This window comes from Nyctibius grandis, chromosome 10 (assembly GCF_013368605.1).
Source record: "Nyctibius grandis isolate bNycGra1 chromosome 10, bNycGra1.pri, whole genome shotgun sequence".
Taxonomy (NCBI): Eukaryota; Metazoa; Chordata; class Aves; order Nyctibiiformes; family Nyctibiidae; genus Nyctibius; species Nyctibius grandis.
The window spans coordinates 8,168,438-8,188,247 of NC_090667.1; the positions used below are offsets into that span (position 1 = coordinate 8,168,438).

The window sequence follows — 19,810 nt, forward strand, 5'->3', positions numbered from 1 at the left end:
TCAGTGGCCCCACAGACCTACTTTGTGATGTATTCATCTCCTCTGTGTTCCTGATGGCAGCACTTTGTTAGACATTAGGTAGCAAGTGGTCCCGATGAAGAGCTGCAACGCTTTGTTTCTATTTCTTTTTCTCCTCCCTGCTTCGTGACAGTACACCAAGATAATACCCAATCTTTGCTGCCTCTTCTGTAATTCTGGTTGAAAGGGTTTCTTCCAATTTATGCCTTTTAATTAGAAGCTTTCAACCTGTAATTAGAAACTTACACCAGCCCAACCGTTGTTTCTGAAAAATGCATTTGTGGTTTAGGCAATTATGGTAACATAAAAAGTAATTATTTTTCTCCATGTGTGAAATGAGTGTGCTCATTAATGCACCCAACAGGCGGAGGATTTTATTTTGTTTCAATTTGTTTTATTTTACTGCAATAAGTTCATAACAAGGTATATTAGACAACTATAGAAAAAAAGGTGGTTTACATAGCAGATGGGGTATATCTAACTACTGAGTCTGTTACTGTGCCACGCTGGGAGTGCAGAGAAGCTGCGGTCAGCGGGAGCAGAGGCATGGTCATGGTGTGGCTCCAAGCCCTCTGGTTAGCACACACAGCCATGAAGAAATTTCCAGACCATTACTTGACCAGTTTTGACCCAGACTACGTAACTTGTGACGAGAGACATTTGGTAGTGAGTTTTTTGTAATAAAAATAATTACAGGCTCTTAAGTTCCAGCTAGTGGCATCAGTAGCAGTGCTGTGGCTTAGTTAGAGCTCTGTGATAATATCATTTACTGTCTCCTTCTGATCGTGCCAGGACAGGGGACATCTGTCCTTTGATTTTCCTCCAGCCAGAGCTGACTCTCTGCTCCTGTGTTTCATAGTGCCTCTTATGGCTGGTTCCTGGCAGAGGTTATGGTAACATACAGGGCTATACTCTATGGGCTGAACCTTCTCATTCCCACCTACAATTGCTATGGTTTGATTAATCACTCCCATGCTCTCAGCTGATAACACCTCTGCCAAGCAGTGCACAGTGGCACTGTGCCTGCTCAGGATGTGGCCCCCAGCCACGCAGTGTCGTCTTCTGGCCGCAGCCAAGGCCTGTTACATGGAGGTTTCCCACCACGTGGCACACTAATGACTCTGGTTCTCCAGCTTATCAATTAAGGCTGAAAGATTGAGCATGGCAGGATGGAGGTAATCCTGCAGACAGCTCTCCGCTCAGGTCTGTCAGGCACAGGAGGGATTCGGAGCAAGAGCAATCTGCTCACAACCCACACCGGGGGAGGAGAGTGAAGTTGCAGTCATCTCTACACTTAGAATAGGAATAATTCATTTTGCGTCCCTGAATCCCTTCCCTGGCCACTTAAACATATCATCTCCTTAAACCACATCTGTATTTACCACACATCATTTTCAACTATCTCCCAATTTCTATGATAATTTCCTTCCTTGATTTATAAGCAACAGAATTTTTTAATTATACAGATGATTTTAATTTTCTCAGCCATACCTCCACTTCGTTAAACATTAATCTCATACTTTTTTCTTTGACAATCTCTACCCTTCACCACTTCTCCAGTTCATAATGAAACTAGATCTCAATAGTATTACACAGTACATTTTTCTCCCTAGATTAATTTGATATCTTCTGTTTGATCTCTTTTTGTCTTCTAAATACTATATTTGGCTTCTTGTAAACCATTCTAGAAATTACTTTAAAAGTCAAAAAAAAAAAACCAACCCTAAAACATTTAGGACAACTTTGCGTAATTACATCTCCTTCAGCAATTCCCATGCTGCAGCATGGTAGGCAGTCACAAAGAATTTACAATTGTATTTTGATTCATCCATGTTTTTCTAATTTTACTGCTTTTTAGTGTGCTGAATAAGCCTCAGCTAGTGCAGAGTGCACTGGAAGGCTACAACAGGGGATTTGCATTGTGGTGGGAAGAACTACGTGCTCAGACTTCTCCTCTTGCTGAGGACTGCCATTTTTTTCAGAGGAAAATGGAAGCTGGTTCTCACCTGCATAGTGCTGCAAGCCAGTATCTGCAAACTTCTGTGTTCCTCATTTGTCTAGACCCACTCAAATCTTCTTTGAATATTAGCTGAGCATCTTCCTAATGCTGGCTTTGACCTGCTTCATACTGGTCGCAAACCGCTCCCGTTACTCCCTCCTCCCGGAGCTGTAGTCTCTGCAGCACTTGCAGAGTCCAAGCAGGACTGTTCATGCAGCATGTTCACTAGGTTCCCTATCCAAGGAAATATTAAAGCTTATGAACAATGTTAAGCACAAGGGTAATTCATATTATTTTCTCAGTTCCTTTTTCTCTCGACTTAGCTTTGTACAAGATCTCCTTAGTATCTGTGTTGCCCAAATACAGAGAAGCAAAGTTGTTGCACGCCTTGCCATTTGAACCAGACTTATCTCTGGCTCAATTAGAAAACTGTAATTTCCAATAAAGCATCATTAGACCTCTGCTCCTGTCAGGTCTCTGACAGATTTAACTGGATTTTCCTTAGGAATTAACCATGGTTTGTGGATGATAGCTGAAAGAATTTTCATTCATTGTCCACTAGATCGTATTAGGAATTACATGAGGCTTTGGACCACCAGACATAAAAATCTGTTTCAGAGTACGGCTGCACTGGAATTGTCACTTACTAGATTTGCACTGGAAACTGTACGGTGATACATGCTCTCAAACTAAACGGTATTTACAGCGATAGGCAGGATTTACAATTGGATGACATGATAATAATATATCCTTGTTTATTTCTGTAATTAATGCTCCTAAATAAAATACCCTGGAAACCTTCCATAAGCAAGATTTATTTCCGTTGATTGAGACTGTAATCAGATGTCCCCATTCAAACAGTAATTGGTGTGCTTCATTAAAATGTAATTGAAAACAAGATTTATGTCAATGCTAGGCAATAAATAGCAGGGATACATATTTTCTTATTACTGATAATCTCTTCTGTAAGCTGTCAGAGAACTTGCTGCTTTTGTACTGTGCCACATATGTGGTATTTTGTCAAAATCATGGTATCTTGGAAGAAGTCATTGTGCATTTTCCCCTTTTGATTTTAACTTCTCACTCTGATGTACCAAGGCCAGCTCCCTTTTTTTCTCTTTCCTGTTTTATATTAGACTCGCTGTTGTTGCCATATTTTTAGCCTATTTTGTTCTCATGAAATGGCAATGCCTTCCAGTAGGAAGGAAATCTAGCGATGAAGGGTAGAGCTCAGGGCAGAGCCTTTTGCTCTTTGGGAGGTTACAAGACTTTGCTTGAACTTACGATCAGTTGAGGTTTTCACCAGGTGAGTCCAAACCCAACCCCTTCTTCCTCCTCCCAAACTTTTTCTGTTCCACTACAAGCAAAGGTAAGGCAATTAAAAAAAAAAGTTTAAAATAATTCTAGAAATAGAAACTAAGTATGCTTTCTTTGCAATTCAGTAAAAGCTAATTAACTTCCAGTTAATAAGGAGAAAAGTATTCTATGAATAGATATATATAAGATAACACACAAATAATGGAGTCAGAAGTATAAGTCACTGTGAATGGGTGATCCCATTGATTTCATTGAAACAAGGGAGTTAAAAGTGAAAACAAATTTCAACCTGAGATACTGGTTCATTACCAGCAAATTGATGGAGCTCTACATTTACTTGCTAGCATAATTTACCAATTGTGTGAGATGTAAGCAGGCACAGTGGTAACATTGGCTAATTTTATGCTCAATGTGAAATCTTACAGCTGGTCAGATGGATACCATAAGAAATAATTAGAGTCATTAGAAATAATGGGCTACAGCTGCAGTAATACATGTTCTATTCTCAGTCCAGAGGTTTCTAAGCAAAATTAAATTAGCTCATGTTACCACACTGCTGCATCATATGCTCCTCACCTCCTGAGAGTAAACTTCTCTTTCTATTTCCATACTGCAAACAAAGTTTGTGCCCCATGCAGAAAAATCCCCTGTTGGGGACAAGAAATTCTGAAGCCTGGGGCCATTCCTTGTAAAAAAAAAAAAATAAAAAAATTATAAATCAAAAAGTGACAGCAATAGGTCCCCAGCTCACGTTAACTCCTTTCACATGTTGAGGATCATCCCTCTACTGTGCTGTAGCCATTGGTACCAGCCATGAATTGCAAGTCCTGTTTGCATCAATGCTGGACCTGAGCGAATATTTTTCCTCCTAAACTATTTGCATTAAACTTTTTTTTTTTTTAAAGGAAATTATGTCCATTTTATTGGAAGCACGCCAGAAGCCCCTAGCTGCTGGTGATTCCGCCTTCATGTCTGTAATATTCTCTCTTCTCCCCAAACTCAAAAGGCTGTTCATAATAGTAAGGAAAACAATGCATTATCCTGGAGAGGGTGAGGAGAGGAGAGGGACAAGAAGGAAATACAATCCATGCTGCTGGAGTGATTAATGTGACTGTTTATGGTGAATGAAATGAAAACTAGAAATCTAGGTAAGTAATGATCTTTCCAAGAGAAAGACTTTCACTGGAACCGCAATACAAACTCATATGCTGACCTCACTTAAGTTATTGCTGAAGTTTTCAAAGCAAAGCAGGGATGGCACTGAAAATTTTGCTCCCTTGTTGGTTCCCAGGAGCTCAGAATTTCCAGCGACAGCAGGAGAGGAGTTCACTGGGAGATGCACACATGCCGTCACCTCCCTTTAAAACGTGAGATGCCTCGGTGGTAGGTTTGAATAAAAGGGCTTGAGGGGCACATTTAGCACTGTCTGTTAAGCATGGTGAGCTGGGGAAAGGCTTCCCCTGCATACATCATCTCACACATTGATATGCAGGCCAAGTGTGCTCAGTGGGAGGAACAAGACTAACAGTATTTTTGATGAAGGTAAGAGGCTAATATCGCAGCTTTGGAAAGATCAGTTATCCATCTGCCAGCCATCTATCTTTGGCTATGGTACTTAGCTGGTCTTACTTATTACAGGATGTAACCGCTTCACAACCACTAATATATTTATCTTTTCATCCTCCCTGTGGAGTTGGGAAGTGCCATTACCTCTGTTGCAGAACTAAGAACTGAGATTAAGGGTCAGATTTGTTACGGCATTTAGGTGCTCAATGGGATTTTCAGAAGTACCTAACACCCATTGTAATAAGTGGAATCTGGGTACTTTGATAATTCTGAAAATCCTGTTACTTGTGTCTTGTCTTTTAAAATTTTGGGTTTACATGACACCCTGGGATCCGTAGGAGAGGTTCCCGTGTTGTGGGTAGTCACCCAGTCAGGAGACTGTCTCTTCATCCACCTACTAGGAGACTGTAGGTGGGACAGGAGCAGTTTTATGGCAGTGGGAGGAGGTAGCTTATCTCGGTCCTTGAACTGAGCTTGCTGTAACTCTGGATAGCTGTGAATTTGCCCTCCTTGCACAGCTCTGTGAGAAAGGTCAGAATCCAGTCCTGGAAAAATTGGAGCAAAAATAAGCAGCACCCGTGGTCAATAAAAAGGGCTTATGTGCCAATTGCTAGGATGGAAAATTCAAGTGCAAGAGCAAATAATGAAATGATCTATATTCTTGCAGCCAGCTTTCCAGCCTACTGCTGTAAGCACGGGCTTACACGTAACCAGATGTGAATCCTACTGAAAGCTCCAGAGTATCACGCTGGAAAACAAATGTTGATTTTGAACAAATTATCATCACTAAATCATTTTTTTTTCATTATTAGTCTCCAGATTGGTTCTGCTCTGGAAGACAGAATTAGGTTTAAAATCAGAATGTCTCTTAAACTCTTGCTTCAAATGAAAGCATTCAGTAAACATTACTCAAACCCCCTAGAGCATAAACTCCTCAACTGCTTTCTCTGGCTTTGCATAGATTTTTCAGCTCCTGGCTTAAAGACAGGTGTCTCAGGGATTCATTCAGGATATCAGAAAGTAATCAAATTAAATCCCTTACAATTATATGCTCCTCAAATGCCAAGGAAAAATTTATTAAGACCTTTCTGTCCTCGTTTATAGTAGCATAAACTGGGACAAAAGTCCCATGCAAACAGATGAAGTTACACCAATATCAAACACGTAAGAGAGAGAAGAGTCAGACTCCAAACCCACAGCACAAGCACAAAACCGTGTGGGCTGCAAGCCCAAATTTCTCATCGTTGGAAGAGCTGCACTTTGCCATTATAGTACTTGCACTCGTTTCCATAATTTTAAGGTTCTAAAAAAAAAACAAACCCTTGGGCATCAAAATTATATCTTTAACATTAAAGGGATGGGTTTGGGTTATTCAGCATGTCAGCAAGATTGCAGCTGTCTGAGCTAGTGATTTGGGATGACAGAGTGGGGGTCAGCTCAGATAACTTTAAAAAACCCACGTGGTGCTGCAGGGAGCGGGGTGGGTTACGAAGCAGCAGCAAAGCCCCCGCGTTGTGTGCTTGTCCCACATTACACCATGGACTATCGAGAGGGTCATTTGTGCCTTCATGAAGCAAGAAGCTCTGAAGGGATTAGGATGTGTCTAAAATGGCATGGGTTTTCATCAGTGTTTGTGAGATGCTGTTATCCTGCCTGTAGGTTTTCATTGGGTGGAGGAGGGAGAACAACTCAAGTCTCTTCGTTAGATAAGAAAAGAGAATAAAACTTTGGGACAGTGTTATCTAATAGACTCCCAGGTACCTGGTAGCTTGTTCAAAGCATGAATTTAACTCTGTTTGATGTTATGGGGACCTGTGTGCACAGGGGAAGATGTGCAAGAAGGTTCTCTCGATTCCCCCCCGCCACCATGGGGACATTCACCGATTTTCCAGCCGTCCGCGCTCTCCAGTAAAGCACTGGTGTGGGACTGGGAGGCTGCTGCTGTACAGAGCAGGAATTGAGAGCTGCTGCTGCAAATGTGTGCATTTGCACTGTGGTGTCTGAACAGAGTTTTGCACTTACAAGATTTATTTCTCAGTGGGCAGAAGAGCTGCAAGATTAACAGATGAACAAATATATTGAGACAGCCAAGACATCAAAGAAATTGAAGTCACTAAGATGTCGGAGAGCTGAAGAGTCACCTGGCCGTAGTTCTTAGGAATTATTTTATCCTCAGATTAGCTCAGCTGTCTTGGGGTTTGGACACATCCTCTGGCGAGTTTAGCTACAGTGACTTAAGATGTTACTGGTCTCAGCTGTCTGCTTCTCCTCTGCAGGATCCTGCCTCTGGAGCAGGGGCAGCAAGGAGGGTGTATGTGCCTGCATCCCAGCCACTGCAGCTCAGATCCTGGGGGCTTATTGCAGGCAGAGCGTCCTTTATTTTTCAGGGTAGGCACCAGTTTATGAGCTGCACCACCAAGAATGAGTGTACTGTGTCCCTAGGCAGAAATCTCCAGGGAAAATGTGGAGCAGAGGGCGTGTTAAGCCACCATAATGAAAGCCACCAGAGTGCATGTGCCAGAGCCCTGAGGCTGTGTGCTGTGGCTATTTTTACCATAAAGAAATTCTAACAGATATTGGAAAGGCAGTTATTGCAATTGGAAGGTCAGAGGGAATCGTATCCCAGGTAGCACTATTTAATGCCAGTCATTCTTCGCAAGCTTTTTCTCCTCCATGCAATCTGCAATTCAATCAGGAAAAAAAGAAGTGAGTAGCAGCAGTCTTAACCTTAGGTTCCTCGTACAGGAACCAGCCTGTGATACCAATGGAGGGATCAGAAGAAGGTTTATGTAAGAGGTAGCTTCCCTGCAGAGAGCAAACAAAAAGCAGCTCAGAAAGACTGTGCAGAGGCTGCTAACCATGAGACCATGCTCATTGCTTGGACTGTGTACGCCTCAGTTCTTCCCTGAAATGTAGATTTAGTTGAGTCAGCCAGGAAATTATGGATGAGTTTGGGGTCTTGAGGGAAAGGTGTTCAAAAAGCAGCAATATGAAGACACCAACAAGAGGGAAAGTCATAACTTGAAAAGTGCCACACAGAGGGAACTGTGCCTTTGCTTTATTGAACTGTTGGCTGCAATAAATACAGCTGAATTCCCTCAGTCTCCAGTAACGTTGTCTCAGTACCAGCAGGAGTCCGTTTAAGAATACACTTACTTGCACAAATGATTATATGTATGAAGAGCAGAGAAACAGCTGAAGTGCCACTGCAGTAATGCAAGCAAGTCCTAAAAGCTGCCCAGGTAAAGCTCAGTGGTCGTGTGCTGCCCTGCGCTTCGGTTCTGTCAGTGCTGCCTGCCCAAAGCAGTTGAAGCAGAGGAGCCGAAGCTTCTCTGCAGGAAGCAGTCCGCCTGCCTGCTTCACCTGGGGAGATAGTAGTCTAGATTTTGTGATGGTACAGTAAATAACTGTTGATAAAATCAACTAAGAAGATATTCCCAAAGAGGGAAAATTGTTTTTTATTATCATATTCAATACAGAAAGTAATAAGAGACTGTATTATAAAGAAGAGAAGAGGCAAGTGTAATACAAGACCTATGAATGGATAATCAACAAGGCAGACTGAACCTTGTGCTTTTACATCTTACAGCATTAACCCCAATTGCCTGAACTAAAAGGTCTGGCTATGTTAGTGCTATAACAGGGTTGTCACATACCTGTGTGGTGTATCCACGGCTAGGAGGGGTCAAAGCAGAGCTGGGGCATGGCTGTGAGCAGTGTGATGTGAGTGTAGGTCTGGAGACCAGGAATTTTGGGGTCTTCAGCCTGGTTGTTTTCTTTGATTTCCTTATGTCCTTAAACCCTTCCAAACCTCACATTACAGGGAGTCAGGAGAATTGATTTATTCCTGCTTGAACAGTGGTTTGAGGAAGAAAAGTGCTTGCACTCTCTGTGTAGGTACACTGCTTTGTTAATATCCCCCGTTAGCACTGATTAGTTAGAAATCTGAACTTGTGTATGAGCAAGCTGATCATGGGGGAAATGTTATTGCATCTTGACCCAGCATAGCAAAGCTGATATGAAATGTTAGCAGAATGGATTTGTGATGCGTTTTACCACGTTGTGCATGAATTCTTTCCACTGACTAAACCAGGCGTGGATGTGAACATCAGTAGGTCCTAAGGTGTCATGCAATGGGCAGTCAGGCTGTGCAAGATGACAGCCTGAGATTGAGCATGAATATTCAACCCACCGGGCTCTGTAACTCCCCTGTCTGTTACAGGCTGGAGTCGCCTACGCGTGCGCTGGTGATGGAGGCTCCAAAAGGCATCGAGATCAACGCCGAGGCTGGCAGCTTGAAAGCCACGTGCAGGACAGAGCTCAGGCTGGAATCCAAAGATGGAGAGGTAAGCAAAGGACGTCAAGCCCTGCAGCAAAAACAAACCAAGCCACAGATCTCCTGCAGCTTTGCAGCCTTCTGAGTCACTGAGCCGCTGCATTTGAAACACTGGTGTGAAAGCACTGGTGCAGGAGGCCTTCCTAGCTTAGTTTCTGCTAGCAGTGATTGAACATACATGCAAACGAAACTCACTCTGTGGCAAAGGCTGGTTCATTATTTTTAAAGTGCTTGGATAACAGCATCTGTTCAAGCAGATTTATGCGGCTGTAAAATACATAGTGCTCCTAAATTCTTTGTTTCCTTGTCACTTTAAAATAAGATTTACTTGACCAACATAATTAAATCTTTTATCATACATTTTTCTATAAGAAGAGCTTAATTCACCGGTATTGATCTGAAAAGCTTTAGTAGCTGATGTTTTCATTTTGGAAAGAAAGGGAACATTAGGAAACACAGATTGTTGCACTGGGGAAACTTCCCAAGGGGAAGAGAGAATAACTAAAACTGGTAACACAGAACAAAAGTAAAATAGGTGTTGAGTTAAGCGTCTTCTGGTGTCTCAAAAATACATGGGCATGTGGTTCTCATCCCCTCCTCTTGCCACAACGATGGAAAAACACCGAAGGATGTGGCTGAGGAGCTCCGGCTGGGAAATCCACCGAAAGCCTCAGCAGGAGGAGCTTCCCGTTGAACACAAACCTCCCAGCAACAGGGCTCCAACATAAGCTAATATTTTCCTATCTTAGTGTCAGGTGTAATAAATAGAATGGGATTTTTTATTACAATTCCTGTTATTTCTAAACATTTGCATTTTAAGACATTCCAAAGGTAGACCAGGGGTGTTAACAAAAAAAACCCCAAAATACAAAAAAAAACCCCTACCTAATACACTACAATTGAAATCCAAGGCATTTCACTACTGCAAGCAGTTGCCTTAATGTTTTAAACACTAATTTGCTTTTAAAATGCATATATTGACCTATCTCTTTCAGGGGATTAGATGGTTGGATACTAAAACTGAAGTGGAGACTTACTGTAATTGCAAGATAAGAGCAAATACTGTCAGTCGCCCTGTAATATTCTGGTGTGCAGGTTACCTTACTGTGCTCCTCTCGGTGAGGTTAGAGCTGCCACATGTTCGCTTTTATGTTCTGTTTTATAAGGAGAAATTCAGGTCTGTTAACGGCATTTAAGTTATTTTTAATATACATAAAAGTGTTACATGTATACATAAAATACACATAAAAGTCAGTATGGATGTGTAACTGGCAATGGGATCACAGTGCCAGAAGTCCTGATGGAGGAGCAGAGTCATTGCATGGGCACGACCCATACACGCTCCCCACCAAGCAGTGGGGTCCCTCTGGTTGGGTTAACCCAAACACGGAGGTGCCCCAGGAAGCTACAAGCGAAGAAAACACGGTGGGTAGATTAGCAGAAACAAACTGAAGGTCTTAGGTGGTTCATGATAAAGGCAGCTCATACGCTCACCCAGATTTGTATCAGACTTTCCCATCTTAATACACTTGCCTACCCAGTTTTTGTAGCAGCTGAGTTGACTGAAGGAAGCATCTTTAAACACAAGCTCAAAAATAACAGCTCTCCACTAATTCTCTCTCTCTCTTTTTCTCTCTCCCCCGCTCCGACTTCAGATAACGTTGAATTCTGCAAAAATCAAACTACCTAACTTGCCTCAAGGATCTTCCTCTTCTGCAGGGTCCAGGCAAAAAATCTACGAGCTCTGTGTGTGTCCCAATGGGAGGTTATTTCTGTCGCAGGCAGGCGCTAGCTCGACCTGCCAGATAAATACAAGCGTCTGCCTTTGAGAGACAATTTGCAGTGGGGCATCGCAGGCAGCACAAAAGCCAGTTCTGGTCTCACAGATTGCAGCTGCCAACTATTTTTACTAGAACACAGAAAGCCTATCAAAGACTTTTTTTGTGTGTGCGCGCGCGTGTGTGTGAATATATATATAAAAATATATATATAAAATATATATATATATCCTCTGTGTAAAATGATGTTTCAGTACAAGGAATCCCAGGGTGACCCTGTTACATTTGTGTAGCATTTCTCTTTCCCACACCAAAATTTACTGATTCAATCTGCTGAATTGGATTTGATGCTCCCCTGGACCCTTCTGTATTAATATAGTCTAATGATCACCCCTCGTTTTTGATCATGTTCTCAGAGCAATGGGATTGGTGGCTGGACAAGACCCTGGAACCAATGTAGACCCACCAACAAAAAAAGGAAGAGAAGCATCTCTGATTATTTTTGCACTATTAAATCAGTGGCATGAAAAAAAAAAAAACCACAACAAAATAGCCAGATGTGCTGTACTGATCACCTAGAGTGAACCAAGATACCTGAGGTTAAATTACATCTTTAATTTTCACCTGAAGCATGGCTCCCTGTTGGGAGAGACGGATTGCACTTGGCCGGTAGAAAAGTCCAGATCTTGCAGGAATAATCACGTATTTTTCTGAAGGGGTTTGAGACTTGCCTGTGCATGGCCAAGGATGCCTTGTGCTATTCAGATGTGATGCATCAGCTCTAACCCTAACCTAATGTCGTCTCTGTGCTAACAACACTGGCATTGAGTTTAGTTCTCGGAAGGCAAAAAAAAAATTGTGAAAGTTGGATTAAATAGAAAAATCCTGAACCTCCTTAGTTAACAGGTATCCTAGATCACCCTACACAGTCTCCATTAACACCTTTAATTTTGAAAAGATTTAAGACACCACGTGAAGATTTAAGATTTGGACATTACCTATCAATACCTATAGAAATGGAGAAAATTACCTATTCTACCCATAGATACAGAGAAATTCATACAAATTATATGTGTATTGTCAATGCTATGCCAGAATTTTTGTCATCTTTCTTTTCAGGATATACAGTCCAAGGTCACTTAGATTTGGTGGAGACTGCAAATATCAGAGATGCTGACAATGAAACAGACTTTTTAAAAGGATTTATAAAGATTGTGACAAAGCCAGATTATTGGAAAGCAAGGGTTTGGGGTGCTGGTTCCTCTAGAATTAGAGCCCCCAAAACTCTGTGGTTGAATCTCTTCATGGGTGCATTTTTCTTTATTTAAGTCCAGGAGTCACGGGCAGGATAAAACATGAAATCTGATCTGGTAACATCACTTCCATAATTCAAGTTTTGAAAAATAATGGGAAGAGCCCAGATTGTTGAATTCTAACCCATAATTGCATCCACATGCATGTAAAAATCCTTGAAAAACAAATGTAGTAATTACTGCAAAAGTGTCCAAGTCGCAGTAAATCTCATGAGGACAGCAAGGTTTGTAAGCCACTGAGATGCTTTTGAAAATATTGCCTCATGTGCAAATATGACAGATCTGTGCCCATCCCTAGTGGTATCTGAGCAAAGCTGGTATTCTTCAAGCAGTCTGCAAGAAAAAATGTAGCTGACAGAAATATTTAGAAATAATTTAGCCCATTCCTTTTTTACAGATCTACACCTATTTTATTGTGGTCTGGAGAGTACCAGGGTTTGATTTAGTTTTTTTTTTTAAATGAACAATTCTGGCTTAATCCAAATCTGGACTCAAAGGAAAGATTTCTATGAAGTTTAGATTAGATGTGTTGCTGCCTAACAAAGTAACACTCCCTTAAAATTTATTCCTGAAAGAGGATTGAATTATCTACTTCCGTAATGTTTTCTGATTAATTAATGAATTCAAACTATTTGTTAATGAATGATTCCTGTAATTATGTCTTGAGTCAACCTTTGAATGCAAAGGGTCACCCAGGATAACAATTGTATTGGGACACAGGACTATACCATCTCTGTTCAAAGAGGGGAATTGTGCCTATGCCTTAAGTCAATGCACTCAGCAAGGAGAAGCACATCATATTTATCTTGTTATTAAAACTAGTTTATTTGGGGGGAGGGACAGGAGGGCATCTTGGGAACTGGTTGTGCAACTTAAAACAGATATTAATGAAATGCATTAAGACCGTAGGGGCACCTAGGGCGATACAGACTTTTTTTTTACCATGTTAAATATAGCAAAATACTGTGTACGTTACCTCTGGGACCACAACTGAAGTCCCATTCATAGTCCTACATTTACTGTAGATTTTTGTTTCCCCTGTTTCATTTAATACTGATCACAAACCTTATAGCAAGCACGGCCCGATTCATAAACAAATCCCGTGTGAGCAGCTGTGAAGATGTGCTACAGGAAGAGTACCCTGTACAGAAACCGAGTCACATTAACGTCCCCATCCCTGAGAGTATTAATGCTGGTGAGAAGGGCAGGGCTGGACGCAGGGACTGACCTAGCAGGGATGCTGGGTCCTGATGCCCATGCTCCGCTCCCGAGAGGCCGGAGGCTCAGTCCTCATCCCTGTGCAGCTCTCCTGAGGATTTTCATCCTAACAATTTAATTTTGAGTGGCTGGTCTTCTCAGCTGGGCTCTTGGATGAGGTTGTCACCTTGTTGTATCACAAAGGCCATGAAACTGCTTAAGGACATTCAGCCATTTATTATGGTATGAATTTCTATGGGGAAGCTGTTAGAGAACAGCCTTACACATCTGTGCCATCACTGCAGATGCTTCTCTGAGGTGAACAAAGGGTACCTTGATTAAGTCTACGTAAAGGAATTCTAGTAGTTACTTCAATGTATTTTACAATCATGTTTCCATCTTAAAAAGCATAAAATGGTATGCTGTGTTGAAAGATGAGGAATTGTTGCTAGAGAGCTTGAACCCGTATAGAGACTTGTAAATAATTTGAGCCCACTTGAGTTTTAAGACAGCGGTTTAGACGATGCAGCCTGCACTTGTGTTGGCCACACAATGAGTCCCCTGCTATTCAGTGAGTGGCAAACCAGAGCAGACAGCACTGCATGTTCAAGATCCCGGGGGAAAAAACAGGCATTTTGTTTAAAAAGCAGCATGCAAACACATCCAGCTATCTTACGCTTCACAGTTTGTTGTTGGGGGCTGTTGTGGAGTGACTGACTCACCTGTTGGACAAGGCAAATGCATGAGAGTCCCTTTTCCTTCTGCCTTCCCCAGAAATCCCTCACAGTTGCTGTACCTGTATGGGTTGGTTTTCCCCCAGTCCATTTAAACTAGAGCCTCCTTCGCTGGAATTTCATCCGTATGCTCTACCTGCCAGCGATAAAATGCCAAAAACGAACCCGGGTTTGTGTATTTCTTTATAACTCAGTTCTGCAGTTTAGTTCAGTTGAGCATTTGCTATTTGGGGAGATGGTGTTTATCTCAAACTGGAGTTCAGTTTCATCTCCCAGCGCTAAGGCAAGGCTGGGGTGGATGGTGAAATTGTTTCTACCGAGCTTGATGGAAGAAATGCTGATGACTTCACGGCCTGAGCTGAGACAGGATCGGGATAGGTGAAAATTCAGGGCACTGAAGGCAGTGGAAACACTGCCAGCCCTTGGGGTGGCTGCAGGACCGAACCCTGACTCGTCACTGTGTGCAAGTCTTCATTGCAGCTGTGAGCATTAAAACCCCATTGAAATGCTAATCAAGGGACTGTGATACCAATGCCAATATACCTTAGGCAACCATGAATACTGCAGTTAAAGATAAATGCGTTTCTGTATTGTAACTCTTAGCTTTATAGGGCTTCGGGACCTTGTTAAATTTGCTTTAAATGTGACACTTTAGTAAGCAGTCAGGAAGGCAACTGTCAGTGCTCACCTGTTCCTTGTCCATATGTAGTGTATGGCCCTTCTGCTGTCACAGGTGAGTTAGGGTGGTTTTTCTAAAGCAAAAAGGCTTTGCCATTAGCAAAAGCAGAGATCCTCATACTGATTATACAACTGTATCCATTCTCCAAGTTTCTTTGTGGTTTTTTTTGGTTTGGTTTTTTTTTAGCTTTTTGAAGTATATTACCCAGTTGTCAGTGAAATGGGTAGCTTAAGAGTACAAAGAAATGTTAACACTAAAGGAAGTCATCCAAAGGGGAAGACAGTAACTACTACAGTATGCATAAGGCCTCTCCTAGGTATACATTTTTTTAAAAACAAGCATGCGTGAGAATGGTTTATATTTGCTGCTCTCAGTCATGTGCTGTCAAACAGCTGTATTTTGAGAGGGTTTTCATCTGCAATATACAGTATAGCAAAATTATGTCTAAACAAAAAAGAATCTCCCCCTAGAAATTTTTCCAAGCTTAAGAGAGATTCCTGTGGAACTTGTGAAGACGTCAGGTTAGTTCACACCATACCTAGGCTGCAAATATAGATGTTCTTAAGGGAAATTAGCTTTTGTTGTCATAAGATGCGCACACACACATATATATATATATGTGTAATATATATACACACACACACACTCTCACATACACTTGTTTACAACAAAAGCCCATTTTCTTTATATTTGTTGTTATGGCTTTAAGTTTCACATTGCAAAAGAGTGAGACAAAGACCAAAGACTTACAGAAATTCATCCCTTCTCTGGTTGCCCTCAATGTATTAACTTTAATGGTGCTTTTTTGACCTGGGCAGGAAAAATACAGGTTTATCACCAAGCTGCATTTGAGAGACTAAAGTGTCAGGAAAACTCTAACTTCATTAATGGGGAGAAAAGGAAGTAATGTGAAAAATCTTTAAATGTGTGCAGAGGGCAAGGTTACCTGAAATTTGAAATTTGAAGAACTAACCCAGAATGCTAAAAGACATCATCCTGGGCTGAAAGTTTAAATGAACTGAGTAAATGCTACTGGCTGTTCACTTACCTGCACTCGACCATTAGCAGATCAGGAACTCCAGCAGCTGCTCGATGAAGAAGAGTAACTGTGCCGTAATGATTTCATTTTAAAGTGCATACAGTAAAAACAAAAAAAGCTAGAGGCTGTGCTCTTTTTTCTTTTTTTTTTTTTTATGGCTGACATTTTAAATTCTGAAATGCCATCACCCAGAATTCACCCCAGCAAGCGCAGGGCGCCTTCCTGCAAAGCCTTGCCAAGCACTGGATTGGTGCTTTTCGAATGTGAAAATACCAGCCTTTTTATTGCCGCTGCTGTCGAGGAACGCGAGCCTGGCAACATTTCCAGTTTCCCCATTTTAACCTTTTTCCTCTGTTCTGAAATTGCTGTGTAATGTTTGGGTAGCCAGAGTGCTGCTACACGTGGGGCTGTGTGCAGGTGGCCAGCAGCCCCCAAACCCCCATCACATTGCTTCTCGGTCTCACATGCCCCCAAAAACTAAACCCTGTGTGTAGCAGTGGCACTAAGGTGGAATTGGGGACTTTTAGGTAAATTCTGCGCTGCAATTGCTGTGTTTTCACAGCAATTTGAGTTTACGGCTGTGAGTGGAGCAGAGTTAAACACTGACATGGTGCTGATTATTCAAGCAAGAGTGGAGTGAATTAAACAAGGCAAGTAGGAGGGAGGGGGAAGAAAAGGCGAGAGACATCACCCTAATCACAGTAATGCAGCAAACTTCTCTGTCTGTTTACACTATTATACTTTAGATTAATAACATCCATTTTACTAAATATGCTAGCAATTATGCTCGATCTTTCATGGTGCACAGTGGAATTACTGTCACTGAAACCACTTACAGCTTGGGCTGTTCAAGATTGCTAGGGTGTTGTTTCCGTCCACAATAACCATAGTGGCTTGGGGCTTGGATGGAAATTACAGTGAATAGCTTGTATTTAGAAAGCTTTTAAGTCTGCTGTGGTTGAGAAGCCCATGGTTATGCACATACAGCCCTGAGGCTTTATCATTTCAGACTCTCTTGTCCTGCCATTTGAATTGTATTGTGCCCTTGTGAAAAGCGGCACACAGGAAAAGACGGATATTTAAAGCTGCAGGATTTTTATCCGAAGCAAAGAAGACAATATAATCGTAGTGCACCACGGAGATTTCCCATCCAAGTCACTTTAAATTAGAGGTGCAAGTCCCTGAAAAATTAATTTACTACAAATGTAATTCCTGCGGGAAAGTTAGCACGGGGTGCCACTCCCAGGAAATGTCTCACCTTATTACATCTCGAAGCCTTGTGGTGTCTGGGATTTTCTGCCACCAGTCAGTACAGACGGGCTGCCTGTTCAGAGGAAGCCAGATGTCCATTGAGGCAACTCATCTCTGTGGAATGAGTTTTTGTTAGTTTTTAACCAGCATTAAAAAATAGGAAGGATATGGCCACTGTGAGGTGATATGTAATTGTAGGTTTGTCTCACATTCAGTTGGTTTATTCTTTCTGCCAGCAAGAGAAAATATCAGAAGGAGGAATTTCTGCAGAAGTGTTACATTTACATTGTGCCCTGCTACCAAATGCTTTAGATAAAACCACACAGCCTTATTTAAACAGTCTTCTAAGATTAAAAAGGACTTTTTGGAGTCTTTCATCAGGTCCCACCCAAATGGAAAGTCTCACCATTTCTAACATATTTGCCATTATAGGAATAGGCCCAATGCAAAGCATAGGTCATGTGCATCTTTGCATGTAACAGGGATTTTAAATTGTGTTGTACTCTCACATTTTTGCCCCATTCAAAAGGCTTAACCACCAATAGGATATAAAGCTTTCCAAAGCCTGCTACTGCTAAATGCATTATCATTTTCCAAAGCAATGCAGTTTCTTTGGTCTTTTAAAAATTTCCTAATAACGGAGTCCTTGAAACATCTTGAGGGAGGCTCACGCTGGAGAGCAAAAGAATAATTGTTTGTGGGCAGTTCTATTTTTATTGAAGGCTGGATTCTAGATGAAAAAATGTTGCTGTTAGAGTTTCTCCCACACTTATTTAGCTGCAAACACCACCACCCCCCAGCACTATGGCTAGATTTCTCTAGGGTAGCTGCCTGTAGGACAGGGAGCTAGCTCTTTTGCTAAGCCAGAGCCTGATAATTTTCTCTTCATCTGGGTCCTCCTCTGGGCTTGTGCACTCAGTGTTAGTGCTTTTAATGATGTAGCGGATAATGAAACACTTCGGCAGTATTAATGATTTTACAGATTATATGTATCTGCAGTCTAAGTGGTATAAATAATGCTGGTTGCTGTTCAAATAAGCCTTTGACCATCTTGAAGGCATCAGCAGTAACTCCAGAAGGTGCAGCTGAGCAGCTCTTAAAGCCACTACTGGTACAGCCTGGGTGCTGCTGGGGGCAGCATGGGACACGGGGCTCCTCGTGCCTCTGGGGTTTCCTTATCATGTAGGTGCAGATAAGGGCTCAAGCCACTGCATGAAAACAGAGGCATGTTTGTCCAGCTTGGCTTCTTGTCACCACCACAAACCACGCTGGAGTTCAGCTGGTGGTTTGGTGGGTAATGCGTGAAGGAGGAGGTCTCGCTGGGCAGGCACTGGGAGTATACTGGTCTCGCTGGGCAGGCACCGGGAATACACTAGTCTCGCTGGGCAGGCACTGGGAGTATACTGGTCTCGCTGGGCAGGCACAGGGGTCTGCCGGTCCCACTGTTTCCTTTATTGGGTTATCAGAGAGAGCACGGAAGTTAAGGTGAACAGACCCCTGCTCAGCAGAGTACGAGCATGGCAGAAACCTCATAAAGAGCAGATCTGAGCAATTACATACTGTGTTTATTGAAGAAGGGCTCAGTTGACAGCACTGACACCTGGATTTCTCCCTAGGTCTGAGCTTTTCCTGAGCTGTGACCCAGAGCTCAGTCTGGATCTACACTATGCGGTAGTTTGGGAGCAGGGAAAGGATTGACCTGCTGGATCTGACTCAGATCCCTTTGGGTTTGGGGTTTTTTTTTTGCCCACCCCCTATTTGAAAAAGTTGCCCTGTGCACAAATGCCAATAGAGTTGTCGATATTAACACCACAAGTGCTCCGTGTAGGTAGACCCAACAGCAAAACAACATTCAGTGCGAGTCAAAGCAAAACCCCGTTCATCTACAGCAGTAGCATGAAAGGCATGACCCATATGCTGCAGCAGTTTTCATCTGTGATGGTAAAATACCTTGTCTGACCTCTACTCTGATAACCACCAATGACCTTGATCGTGTAAACAGGACAAAATGAATTTAAAGTCTTATCACAGTTCTCATTAAGAAATTCAGATTTCTTTGGCTTTTTTCTTTTGTATTTATGTATGTGTGTGGTTGTGTGGGAAAATATAAAGCTTTTTTGTATCAAATAACATCAATCCTTGCACACTCTATGCAAAATTTTGTAAGCATTGCAATAATGCTATGAATTACACAAGGAACTATTTTAACTTTATTACACTTTCTGTATAAAAAAAAATTTGTATTTAAATGATTTCAACTGCAATCTTGTAAAATATATTAATAAAATAATGATTGTTAAGAAGGAAAGAGATGTTGAGGGTTTTTTTTGTTTGTTTGAGCATGGCAAACGTGAATTAGACCTCACACTGTCATATGTCTGTAGGGTATGGATAGGATATGTCTGTATATCTGTATGTCCATAGGATATGCCAAACTGGATCACACCAGTGATCTATTTCAGAGCATCGAGTCCCTGGATATATTCATGCCAAAAATTCTGTAGAGAACAGAATGAGCATGTCTGCGGATGGCTGTCAGAAGAAAACCTGTCGTCAGCAGAACAAAAAATCTTCCCTTTGGAG

At 41.9% G+C, this 19,810-nt stretch overlaps 1 protein-coding gene across 5 annotated transcripts in view; it reads left to right on the forward strand.

The window, feature by feature from the left end:
• SGCD (sarcoglycan delta) overlaps positions 1-19,539 on the forward strand; it is a 340,677-nt gene extending 321,138 nt beyond the window's left edge. For all 5 annotated transcript variants that reach the window (XM_068409440.1, XM_068409437.1, XM_068409441.1 and 2 more), the window contains exons 8-9: positions 9,123-9,246; positions 10,892-19,539. In XM_068409440.1, the coding sequence (XP_068265541.1) occupies positions 9,123-9,246; positions 10,892-11,065 (298 nt within the window). In that variant the 3' untranslated portion in view covers positions 11,066-19,539. The remainder of the gene's footprint in view (positions 1-9,122; positions 9,247-10,891) is intronic.
• Positions 19,540-19,810: the final 271 nt, after the last annotated feature.